We start from the raw sequence: 13936 nt of genomic DNA on the forward strand, positions 1-13936 counted from the left end.
TAAGACTTGATGGTTGCTCTGTCAATTCTTCGTCATCAGTTAGGAACCTAGGTGTTCTATTTGATCGCAATCTTTCCTTAGAAAGTCACGTTTCTAGCATTTGTAAAACTGCATTTTTCCATCTCAAAAATATATCTAAGTTACGGCCTATGCTCTCAATGTCAAATGCAGAAATGTTAATCCATGCATTTATGACCTCAAGGTTAGATTATTGTAATGCTTTATTGGGTGATTGTTCTGCACGCTTAGTAAACAAACTACAGCTAGTCCAAAATGCAGCAGCAAGAGTTCTTACTAGAACCAGGAAGTATGACCATATTAGCCCGATCCTGTCAGCACTGCACTGGCTCCCTATCAAACTATAAAATATAAAAATATAAAATATTGCTTATTACTTATAAAGCCCTGAATGGTTTAGCACCTCAGTATTTGAATGAGCTCCTTTTACATTATAATCCTCTACGTCCGCTACGTTCTCAAAACTCAGGCAATTTGATAATACCTAGAATATCAAAATCAACTGCGGGCGGCAGATCCTTTTCCTATTTGGCGCCTAAACTCTGGAATAACCTACCTAACATTGTTCGGTAGGCAGACACACTCTTGCAATTTAAATCTAGATTAAAGACCCATCTCTTTAACCTGGCTTACACATAACATACTAATATGCTTTTAATATCCAAATCCGTTAAAGGATTTTTAGGCTGCATTAATTAGGTAAGCCGCATCCGGAAACACTTCCCATAACACCCTATGTACTTGCTACATCATTAGAAGAATGGCATCTACGCTAATATTTGTCTGTTTCTCTCTTATTCCGAGGTCACCGTAGCCACCAGATCCAGTCTGTATCCAGATCAGAGGGTCACTGCAGTCACCCGGATCCAGTACGTATCCAGACCAGATGGTGGATCAGCACCTAGAAAGGACCTCTACTGCCCTGAAAGACAGCGGAGACCAGGACAACTAGAGCCCCAGATACAGAGATCCCCTGTAAAGAACTTGTCTCAGACAACCACCAGGACAAGACCACAGGAAACAGATGGTTCTTCTGCACAATCTGACTTAGCTGCAGCCTGAAATTGAACTACTGGTTTCGTCTGGTCAGAGGAGAACTGGCCCCCCAACTGACCCTGGTTTCTCCCAAGGTTTTTTTCTCCATTCTGTCACCGATGGAGTTTCGGTTCCTTGCCGCTGTCCCCTCTGGCTTGCTTAGTTGGGGTCACTTCATCTACAGCGATATCGTTGACTTGATTGCAAATAAATGCACAGACACTATTTAAACTGAACAGAGATGACATCACTAAATTCAATGATGAACTGCCTTTAACTATCATTTTGCATTATTGACACACTCTGTTTTCCTAATGAATGTTTTTCAGTTGCTTTGATGCCATGTATTTTGTTTAAAGCGCTATATAAATAAAGGTGACTTGACTTGACTTGACTAAATGTAAGTAGAGTACTTTGACTTTTTCTATAATTTAATTATCACTATATGTCTGCAATAATTATGGGTTATTGAAGTGAAACACTTATGAAAATGGTGTTTTTTTTTTTTGTCAATTGAATGGAACGTTTATAAAATTAAATCAAGAACACATATTAAATGCATTTAATAAATGGATGCAGTTGAGCATATTTAATTACCCTAATTTACTATAAATACCATAAAAATAAAAATACAAATCTTTTCCAATACTTAATTATTCTCAGAGGATTTGTACATCAATAACGTGTTTGCATTATATATGTACAATACAAATATGTCCAACAGTTTTCTGTTTCAAGTGTCCATGTGAAATATAATAATGTTTGTGTTCTGGAACCACACTTTAGTTATGAATATTTATGAATAACTGCCAGAAGGAGCTGTTTGGGTCAGCTGTCTGTTCTGGTATGTATTAGAAAATTCCCCTTAGTACTTCAAATAATATCTAATTTAGCTCAATGTTTTCTTCTTCTTTTTCTTTCAATTTCCCCTTATGGGACAAACATAAAACATGCATAAGTGTTGTCTTAACAGAAATTGCTGGAGGGAGTCGCCAGTAAAGCAATATTTAAACCCTAACATTCACCTTGCGGTTCAGAGAAAAAAAAAAACACATCTGCCCCGTATCACTATGGACTTGTCTGACCTCCTGGAAATGCCTGTATATTTTAGAATTTAATGTGAATGAGACCTGCGAGTCATGTAGCATGTACCCCTGAGGAAGCATATTTTATTCATATGTCATATGAAAATAGTGCTTTTCTATGGTGTCTTGGGCCCAGTGATGCTTTCTGTGGCATGGCCTATTTCTGCCTCAGGTTTAGGTCGTGTTTCACCTTGTATGAATTCAGAATTGTTTTGCTAGTGTCTAACTCTGGGAAGCTTCAAAATTCAGATCCATCAGCTCTGACATTGTAAAACCTATTGTCCTTATAAAACTGTTAGTATTTGAAATCTGGGGATTCTCTGTGCAAATTATGATGATTTCCAAATTATTATTTTTCTTTCTTTACTGAAGTGATTTTTGAAGTGCTGTATAAGGAGGGAAGATATCCGTTTTTATTAGCTGCAAACTTATTCTTTTGGACCTATGCTTGTTGGCTCTGTGCAACATGATTGACAGCTAGTTTTATGCCTTCTAACTAGGGTAACTGACAAGGTCATGTCAGAAGTGTTGACGGGTAAGTGGGACAACACTGAGATGACTCTCTTCTTATTTCCTGTACTTTCCCTCATCTTCACCCCCTGCGTAGACAAAAGAACAAGAAAATCAGCTCTGAGCACAAAGACGTCTGTATTCTTTTATTTTTATTTTCACTGCACCATGGCATTTAATTTTGTTGTGTTCTATTAATATGGATACAATCTATTTCTTTTTAATTACCAGCATTACACTGCAAAAAAAAATCATGTTCTTAACGAGTATCTTTGCTTGTGTGCCAGTAAAAATTTCTAAATTTCCATGAAACAAGATGTATTTGATTGAAGTATTTGATTTTGAAGGCATGTTTTCAGAGAACATCACTTCTTTTAAGAATAAACAAGTGAGAAAGAAATGAAAAATTGACAAAATACACATCTGAAAATAGGCCTTAATATCTTACAAAGTTTTGGCAATTAGGTCAAATAAAAGAACCAGAATTTAAGAGGGAATGTATTTATTAATAGTATGATTAATGATTTAATATTATTTATAATCATGTTTGATTTATAATCCTTGCCTCTGAGAATATTATCTGCATATGCACATATAAAGTGGTGTAAAACGTTATTTCAGATCTCAAACAATTGTATAGTTTTAATCTGTCATTGATTTTGAATGAATAGTGAATTGATTTGAAATCATATTTGACAGATACCGTATATCAGTTTTTGGTTGTTTCTCTCTCCCAGTGCAGCAGATAAATTTAACTTGAAGTACAGTGTGCTCTGTACAGGCAATTTGCTGTAGGTCTAACAGCTTGTGACATCCATGAGGTGCCCATGGTATATTAGGGGATGTTATGGAGAGGACACCATCCATGCTGGAGGAATCTTGTGGGAGTAAAGCCAAGAAACTTCTGGCAACTTCTGATAGGTGCCATTACTCTTTCTTTCCCCTGCATGCTCTCTCGGCTGCCCCAAGCAGTACCTGGGCCTTCCACCACTGGGGGTGACATGATCTACTCAGCCTGTCTATACCTATTCCAGGGAAACATAAATGCTGTTTTGACGGGTTTCATAAATATTGATGGGATAAATCCAGAAACACAAGGTGTTTTCTATCCACTGGTTTTAGTTTACTGAGTAAAAGTATTGGTCCTAGCGTAAATAACAAATAGAATGAAGGTTTGAAAAAAATAATGTGGTTATGATTCTTTTGGGAATCCAGCTGAAAAGTTGGATGAGAATCTTCTCTGTCAATTTAAAGCCGGACTCACACTACAGGAGTTTTAAAATCCTAATCGATTATGAAATCTGGTTGTGGCACACTTAAAAGGAGAATCTTTTCAGATTATCTTCCCTCAAATCTTAAACATGCACACACTACAAGATTTGAAAATCATGGTGCATCACACATTACAAGATATTACTAAGATTATCATGCCAGGGGTAGCGCTTCACATGATCGGTTGTGATATGTTTTTGACACATTGTTCGTCGTGTTACTACAAAACGTCAAGAAGCAGTTTCCTCCATCTCCAACGCGACCGATCGAGGTGCTCAACAAGATTTTTGTTCCGATTCTCAGGAGGGGAAAATCTGGCTAAATCCAGCTTAAAATCTTAAAATATTATTAATAACAAATAAGAAAAGTGATATCGTACATTTACATTTAGTCATTTAGCACACAATTTTATCCAAAGCAATTTACAATAGAGGACAATGGAAGCGATCAAAATCATCAAAAGTGCATTGATACTCAAGTGTTAGACCAAGTCTCAGTTAGCTTAATGGAGTATATGTAGCAAGTTTTTATCATTTTTTTTTTTTTATTATGTTAAAAATAAAATATATATATAATTGAAAATTAATAAAGCAAGCTAGTGTTACAGGCCTTTTATGCTTTTGTTAATTGTATAATAAATAAAAAGAAAACAAATGGATACAATACAAAAATAATAGAGAAGCTAAAAGCTAGCACATCTTATTGATTATTTAGCCCAAATAATATAACAGATCAGGGTAACCAGGCTTTTATTTTATTTATTTATTTAAACAAATAATTAATTTATAAACATAAAAGTTAGTCACACCACATAATTTTAATTTGTTGGCACAGTGGATAAGACACATGCCTTTGGTGTGAGAGACCCGGGTTCGAATCCACTGTGCAACACCAATGTGTCCCTGAGCAAGACGCTTAACCCCTAGTTGCTCCAGAGGCATGCGACCTCTGACATACAGTATATAGCAATTGTAAGTCGCTTTGGATAAAAGCGTCAGCTAAAAAAAAAGAATATATAAAACTATTTTTAATATTGCATTTTTTTTTATCATTATGACATCAGGACAGTTCAATGAACTTGACAGTTGTAACCCCCAAAAATATAAAAATCAATTTTAATAATGTAATTTAAAAGTGAAAGCAACAGCAACAACAAACTAAAAGCTGATGAAGAGCCTGTGACTTCAACATTTTGCCTTGTGTTAAGTCCATTATTCAGTTTTTTTTTCTTCTATTTTTGGAGCCTAGGATGTTCAGACTTTTGTTTGTTTTTTATTATTTTCTTTGTCGAGCACCCTATATATATATATATATATATATATATATATATATATATATTGCCTTTGTTTTGTGTGCTTTGGTTCCATCTTTATAATCCATGTAATGAAATTGATTAACACATCTAGAAAATGATCATTTTATTGACAGATGTGGTGCAGGTTTAGAGTTGAAGCACAGCATGGGAAGAAACATCTTACCCACTTTCATTAGTAACATCAATCACTGGGGAAAAGCCAAAATGGTGCATTTCCCTCTATTTTAATTGATGGCTCTGTTGGGTAGTCGGAAGGCGTTAAATTACTGATGTTTCTGGTGATTGAACGTCAGCTGTCAGTCTGTGAGCAAAGAGCTGAAGGCACAGGTGTAGGAGGAGTGGAGAGGAGATGAGGGTTAGCTCTGTCCTGAGAGTTTGACAACCCATATCATTGCTGGGGTCAGAGTGTAAATGAAGCTGATCGCTCCTCTGGAATAGCGGCCCACAATAATGGAAGTTTTGTGGGGCACTGAAGATTAATGTTGAGAGACAACAGCACATCATTTCTGCCTTACATTCACATTCTATGGGACGTATTTAAAAGTGAAAGCATAAACAAATCATTCATGTCCCTTCATTCCTATAAAAGAGTGAGAACAGAACAATTCTGTACTCCAAATTGTATAAAGAGACAGGAGGAGCGAAAATGCTTAGAATGAATGTTCAAAATGTGATGGAAAATCCTCTGCTGTGCCATTTTCGATGAAACGTGTGTCGAATGGTAATGTTTAGTAGTTGCAAAGTTATTTCCCTCTATCAGAGCAGATTTCTCTCCACCTCTAAATGACTATTTTAAGTGTGACTATCAAAGGTTTCTTCAGCTCCCTTTGCTGTGCCTAGTGCCGACAGCAGATATTTCTCTCTGTAATTTTTTTAAGGCGACCTATTTCAGGGACTCGGTTTGACTGGATAATGGCCCTGTGTGCGGTCTGGAATTTCTGGGCGGTTTGGAGTTTTGTCATTATCGATTGGGCTGTTTTGAGTTTGATAGCGGTGTCTGTTAAAGGGATAGTTAAATTTGATGGTATGCTGAGACACTGGCTTCTCTTTTATGAATTTGAACCAACCAAGTCATCACCTTTAATGACCTTTTTTAGCAGCAACAGTCAAACTGTGAGCTTGTACATCTCTCCCTGAGAGTGTTCGTTGTCTGTGTAGAGAGTGATGTGTGTCCAACTGGCACAAAACACTGGCTAATAACAACCGTGATGATGGAGAGTTTATTGTGTTTTGAAAGTGTGGGGAATTAGTGTTTTTATATAAAGAAAATATGTGTATATATAGCAAGATGCCTAAATCGATGCATGCTTTCTTTCATTAAACAATTCTGAAAACAAATGTACTAAAAAATATTATGTCATACTGCAGAGGCGTGATTGCTTGATAATCAATGTCATTTATTTCATTATTTTATTGAATAGTTGCTGCAGCTCTAGTAGATGAATTTAAGTTATTAATTGTAAGATATTCATTGAATGTATTTTTTTTCTGTGTTTTTAAAGTAACGGACATGGCGTATAGGAAAGTACGTGCTGGCCGCAGTTCTCTCCGTGTGCGAGATCTGGAGAACGAGGAGCTTCACACTGCTTCCTTGGAACTAGAATGGGACATGGAGAAAGAGCTGGAGGAACCAGGTCTGGACCGCTTCCAGCTGGAGTGTGTGGAGCATCAACCTGTGAGCAGCTCTTCCGGTGGAGGCATGGACCCAGACCTGGAACCAATCCAACCTTCCGTCTCCCCCCACGGACGTTTCGAGCGTCTGCAGGAGGACCCTAATTACGTTTCTCGTTTCAGCCGGTCGGTACCCAAGGGCCAGAGAAGGAACGGGACCTGTGTCGCCAAATACTTGTTAGCCGGGCTGGTAGTGTTTGCTCTGGGGCTGCTCATTGGACGATACGCCTTCAGCAAGGAGCAAGTGAAGGTAGAGCCAAGTGCAGACACAGACGTGCTGGAGAAGATTGTTCAGGGAATCACAGCTGAGAAGATACAAGCACTGCAGAGGTAAATGCATTATCCTTTTCATCCATTGTACATTCACTCTGTTTTCTCCAGAATGACGGGGAAAATGCAGTGGATCTATTACAGTAATGAATAAATAATGGAAAGTAGGAAAGGGTTTGCACCATAGTTTGACAAAAAGTCTGCTCTCTGAGTGTTAGAAATGGTTTGTACCTACTGGATGCTGTTAAGGGATATTGCAACAGTACAAAATGTGAATATATGAACTTTTTATTTATTTTAATTTGTTGGTGATTCGGCAATTCAAATGTTGACAGACTCAGACTATTTAACTGATTTAATTTAGTTAAGTTAATAGAAGTTAATTAATAAAATCTATTTATGGCATTATTTTTGACAGCATCCTCACTTTACAGCATTTTTACACAAGTGCCTAAAACTTTGCACAGCACTGTAGCTTTGCAAGATTCTTGAAGCATTTTGGAGACATCGCCACAGTTCTTCTGGATTGAGTCTGTCTCAGTTTGTTCTATTTCTTCATGTTATTCCAGACAGAATGGATGATTGTGAGATCAGACCTCTGTGTGGAGCACTGGCTGCTGTCAGACTCCTTGTGAAAAACAAATCTCACTGGATTATTACATTTAATGGCAAAAATAATGTTTAGAAATATAAACTGATGTTTCCTATTGACACACTACAGCAAAACATAGAAATAACTGACTTAAAACCATTTTTTGTTAGTGAAAATATTAGTGGCCTAAGACTTTTGCACAGTACCGTATATATATATATATATATATCAAGGATGTCAAGGAGCTTTCAATACTATCAAGTCATACATGGGGATCAGTATCATCTAAAAGACATTCAGAGTGTGAGGAGAGGAAACAGTGTCAGAAGTAACTTCAAGGGTGTTCCAGCCAGTAAGAAGTAGCAAACCATACTGAGGAAGCAGATGCAGGGACAGTGTTTCCTGGGACAGGCTCTTTGGGACCTTCATCTTTGAAAAAAGCAGTCCTGCAGCCAAAGTTGTGCACAGCTTATTCCCACTAGTCACAAAGCTGCCGTGTTCGCTCTGAGCCCAGCTGTGTAGTCTCTGACAGGCAGACTAAAGTCGCAAGCAGGTACTGATGTTAAAATTAAATGCAGACAAACCTCAAGCGATAACACATTGTTTTTGGAGCATGGATCATGGCGAGCATGTATATTCGTGTCAAAAAAGATAACTCTGTTTCTTCTGATCCGAAACCGCCTGACTCCTGAAACAGGCTTTGCGGTAGTGTCAATTTATAATTTATTTTGTCACATTTATATTTCAGGCTGCAGCGCCAACAGCTCATCTCAGATCCTGTTTTCGAGCGGGGAAGAGCAGGCGATATTACAATGCGGCGAGACTGCAAAGGCGAGAAGTCAAAACATTTTGATGACTTGATTTACCCTACATTCATTCAGCTTCTTAATATTCAAACTGCAGCTTGAGGAAATAAGAATACTTGTGAAATAACAATTTCTATATAGACGCAACAGAAATGGTTACAATTGACTTTAGAAATAATAGGAGGAGGAAGCTCAGTGGCATGCAAAGATGGTTGACTTAAAATCCAAATCTCACTGTTAATCTCTTTGTCCCTCATGTTAAGCTGAGATATTTCTTCAGCATGTCTGAGATGTTTCGATAGAGATAGAAAAAGTCACGTCAACCAATCAATCTGTGTAGATTCTCTCTAACCATTTCTGTAGTGTAAATAAATAAAGCTATTTGAGAAATAAAAATGTTGGGCACCAGCAAAGTTTTCATTGTTCATATATGATAATATACAGACAAAATTAACTAATCTGAACAATTTTTTTTTTTTTTTTTACATTTTTTACATTCATATAAATGAAATGGTAGTAGTTAATCAATTGATAATGTACAGTAAACAAAGTATGGTGTCATATAAATTTGTGTAAATTCCATTTTTAGATCAACACCACCTGTAATTGCATGTCAACATGTTTCATTCTTAAGATAGAACAATGCTTTCATTGTGTGACATAAGCCTCATCTGGCCGGCCCATAAAACATTTCCTGGATGTGCCACTGGGAGACACACTCATGCTGCATTGTCCTAGTGCTGAAAATCTCTTTTAAGTAACATTAAATCATGATGAAGCAGAAAATCTGTACTCATGCCATTTGTTTTTCCAAAAGATGTCTGCTTCGCCAAAGCCTCCATTTTCTTTTGGCTTGTGACCGTGTTTATTTCTTCGATTCTGGCCTTATTTACACATCAAAGGTGAATGCGGGGAAAGAACTGTTCCAGTAAAACGAGATAAGCCTAAAATCCCATGAAGAAGAAGTGCATTTCCCACTGTTCGGGTCGCTCTAATGGTGCTCTTTATCTCCTGTTGACACAAACTCTTAATTACTGGACAAAATTGATGGAGCTGGGCTCTGGATATGCATTCTTCATCCAGGACTGCTTAGATGTAGGGTCCTGAGGTCGGATTAAGGAGCGTGCTAAAGGAGGAGTCCAGCTAAGTGAAGACAGTGATGATCTTGGATCAGATTCTTCATTTTAATCCCGACCCCAGTCATTAGGAAAAAAGCATACTGATTAAAAAGGCAGAGCATTGTGCGTTGAGACTCCGGGCCTGTCCCAATATCCACACTTGTAGTCTTTAGACTTGACGCATTTCCTGTTAGTCTTGAAAAGTTTTGATCATCCAGTGAGATTAGAGAAACTGCATCTACACCAAATAGTTTTTAGTGTAGTCCTTGCATAAAAGACAAGACTATATTTATTTGTGGTGCTTATATTTATGTAGTTGCAAATGTTTTACAAATTACACAATCTCTGTACCATTAAAATGTGCAGCAGCTTATTTGTATAATGGCTATAGTAGACATAATAGAAAAAAACCCTAAAGATGAAAAAAAAAAAAATTTTTCTTCACACATTTTATTCACTGACCCTTGAATTTATATCGAGCTTCCATGTAGAAGCCAATTTTTCTCTTGTTGGAGGACAGTGGCAAACCCAATACAGACACTAGGGAATAGAATCTGTTTTGGGTCTCAGCCAAATTGAATTTATATACACAATCATCCATTAATCAATGCAACTCAAGTCATATTAGCATTGCTGGTGGGGTGCCAGTCATTGATGATACAGAACAAAGGGCTGCTTTTAGAAATAATTATATCGCTCTAAAATGAGGAATACAGTCACTCATAATAGAAACTATGGGTGAGGTCATGAGGGCATGTTAAGCGGATGTTTCACATCTTAATCAAATTTATACAGAAACCTTGAGAAGTTGTTTTTGTGAGCTAAAATAACCATCTGATCTCCTTTTGAATGTGCAGCATTGTATTGTATTTCCTTTTCAAAGAGATTTTTTAAAAATTCTGCTGTATTCCAAATGGTTGACTGAGTCCTGATAAGAATTTTGTTTTTAAGTTCAGGTATTAGAATTATGACCACTGAATTAATACCAACATATAAAAATCATATGTTGATATGAAATGCATCAGAAAAATTAGGAATGCTGGATATTACATATATAACATGATAACAGCTTGACAGTAAACAGTTTCTGCATTGTCTTATATTAATGTCCTTCAAAGGAAGACTGTAAACAACAATGTTTTACACACTAAACACACACACAGCCACTGTCTCCAAAATTATTTAGTTATAACAGACACAGAAATGCATCATGTTCTATAAGATCACCACGTTTGTACTGTTGTGTGTTACCATAGGATTAAAACGTACAATATTCAAACCTGGTGTAGTAATAACTAATAATAGTTAGAGTAAATGTGTAAAGTTGCATAAGCTCATTACTTAGTGTCACATCCATGTAAATCATTATTATGGTTACTATGGCTACTATGGATGCTATGGCTAGGATCTGCAGTTCCTAAAAGGAATTAGGTTTACTAATAAACTAAAAACAGGCTGTTAACAAAAAAGTATCAGAGTCTCGCCTCTTGGACTTATAAGGCCTTGTCCCACATGGAACACTTCATATGCACTTTCGGTCTTGTGGACTTACGATGGCCTCCGTGTACGCATGTCTGTTAAGTCCATGAGACTGTAGAGTGTCCCATTCGTCATTTTCATTTAAACCTTTCAGAAGGGTGATCGCGAGCGCCCCCTTTGCGGCCGTTATGCACCCTCGAGCCGCACTTCACTTATCCAGAAAATTTCTGCATTTCTTTTCATTCATTCATTTTTTTTACTGTTAGTTCCTGAGTTGTAGTTCTAAGTGCACATGGTTGAACAATTTGAAAAATCATAAATTCTTTACAAGAACCAACTTAAATATCTTTAAATAACAATATGATTACCATTTTAATTTATAATATAATTATCTATATATATAATCTAAATAAATAACTGTAAACCATCAATATATATATATATATATATATATATATGTATGTATATATATATATATATATATAAATAATTGTATTATATTTGAAGCAAGAAGCATGAAAAAAGCACTATAACTGATCTATGACACCACCTATGAGCCTGTTAAAGTTAAGATTAACTGAATTGTGAGGGATGAATAAATAAGAGAGTGAAATTTGACTGTGAATTCAGCCCTTAGCTTGACTGTTCTGTCGGACTCGCAAATGCAAATCAAAAGCAGGTTTTTGGCATTTTTGAGTATGCTACCCATGTGCAATTAAAATAAAAATGGAATATAATCTCACTTTATCATCACTTTTAAAATAGAATACATGCAGGTACATGTAAAGCTATAAGTAAAAAAAAAAAAAAAATACCACAATCATAACCTCCAGTCCCCCCAGAGCAGTTATCACCTTTCTTCCATATGATAAAATTCTCCCCTCGGAATGACTTACATAAAGTGAGATAAACTGTCCTCATCTGTAAGGAAAATATGGAATACCTCTCATTCTAACACAGACTGGAAACCTCGAGATATAACGCATACTATAACACCCATGACATTATGATTGAATGATTTTGAATAAATAGCACTGCACACCATCCTGGGAATATTGCACCCAACTTTTAGAATTGCCGCTGCCTGCATTACTTCTGTCGGGAAACACCGTGGGAATTGAATAATGATACAATTGGATGTCAACATGTCCCATTCTCGAGACAGAACAATGCTATTATTGTGTGACAGAAGTATCAATAATTGCATGTTTGCTGTTGCAAATGATTGCGTGTGAAGAGGAAATGCAATAAGGAAACACTCAGATATGGCCGGTGTGAATTTGTCACAACTGGTGTGTATGTATGTGTGTGTGTATCGGGCTAGATGATTGTGCTGCTACATTATCTTGTTTATATAAGAGTACGTGTTTGTTTTCTTGCAGTTTGCTGACTCCGCAAAGAGCCTTTCTCTAAAGGCTATAGTCCCTTCATTACGATACGTATGCAGCAGCAGAACAAAATTGATATTCCCTGAGGAGGAAATCAATATTAATAACTGTGTGCTACAACAGCCATCCAACAAGTAGCACAGTAACCTCTTCCCATTGTCAGTTCCCGGGAAAATAGGATGCTGGTCTCCTCAAGTTAAAGGTGGAGTTAAACTCAAATGGACAGCTGAATTATGCTTCATGGTTGTGGCTTTCGCTCATTTTCACCTGGCAGGTTTGATCCTTTCTTAAGTGTAGTCAGCTGTGAAATAACAGCGATCTGCGACGTTCTCTTGTCTTGGTGGTGAACATGACCTTCTGGGTGCTTTCTGATGCTTTTGAGGTTCTTGCGAGGGCAAACAAATTTTGCCTTGATGACTGTCCAAGATTTCCTGACCACTACATGGTTTCCATTGGACAAGGATTGATTTATTGGTTGTAGAACAACATTCCTATTAAACAATTTGATTTTAAATGTGAAAATCTTTTATGTCAAAATATATGCCCAGCTTATTGTTGACTATTAAATGTATGCAGTTCATGGTTATGTATCCTATAAGGTGCAAAGACTGGTGACGGCGAGTTGTGATACAGTTTAGTGATTCCGAATGGAGGGAAAACCTGTGCATTTTGGTCAGAGCAAAGATAATGCAATAAAGGTGTTTACATGCATGTTTATTGTGATCGGCATATTCTAATACAATTATGATTATGTTTGGTGTATTGCGTTTGCATGAGGTAAAGTTTAATTGCAATACTGCATAAATCTCAGTATAATGGCATTATGAGAATGAATGTAAACAAAGTCACTGAGCCTCCCAGGCACCAACAAAACTTTAGAAACCAACAAAAATTCCAGATCAACCAATCTTGAGCTTTTGGGGCATGGCTAATGTAACAGGCTGAGATATAAAGTAACATTCAGATTTGGATATTGAAGTGCAACCCAAAGTTCTATGACTTGGCCAAAAACGGTTGGGTTAACAGTTGCAGTGTTGTTCCAGGACCATGATTCAACCCTATTGTCTCATAGGTTCTCAATGCATTTCATTCTAACCACGAACTGCCCACTTTGGTAAACAAACGTTTACCAATAAAAGCCATGAGTGTACATGCACATAGGACATTTGGCATTTATGAGAATGAATTGGATAAAGTTGCCTCTTAATTGGCACTTCACAAAGACCCCTGTACTTCACAAAGACCCCCGTCCCCTTCATTACTGTTGCTATGATCGACTTTCCATACCACTCTCACGCCACACATGATTTCATTCAGTGAAAAAAAAAATCATGGAGCAAGAAGGAAACTGACAACATGCCGACAAACAAGGCAGAG

At 36.9% G+C, this 13936-nt stretch overlaps 1 protein-coding gene across 1 annotated transcript in view; it reads left to right on the plus strand.

Annotated features, from left to right (window-relative positions):
* Positions 1 to 13936, plus strand: part of LOC132126674 (inactive N-acetylated-alpha-linked acidic dipeptidase-like protein 2) — a 254781-nt gene that overhangs the window by 97568 nt on the left and 143277 nt on the right. The window contains exon 2 of the mRNA XM_059538097.1: positions 6738 to 7236. Within this exon, the coding sequence (XP_059394080.1) occupies positions 6738 to 7236 (499 nt within the window). The remainder of the gene's footprint in view (positions 1 to 6737; positions 7237 to 13936) is intronic.

The sequence above is a fragment of the Carassius carassius genome, chromosome 44 (assembly GCF_963082965.1).
Source record: "Carassius carassius chromosome 44, fCarCar2.1, whole genome shotgun sequence".
Lineage (NCBI taxonomy): Eukaryota > Metazoa > Chordata > Actinopteri > Cypriniformes > Cyprinidae > Carassius > Carassius carassius.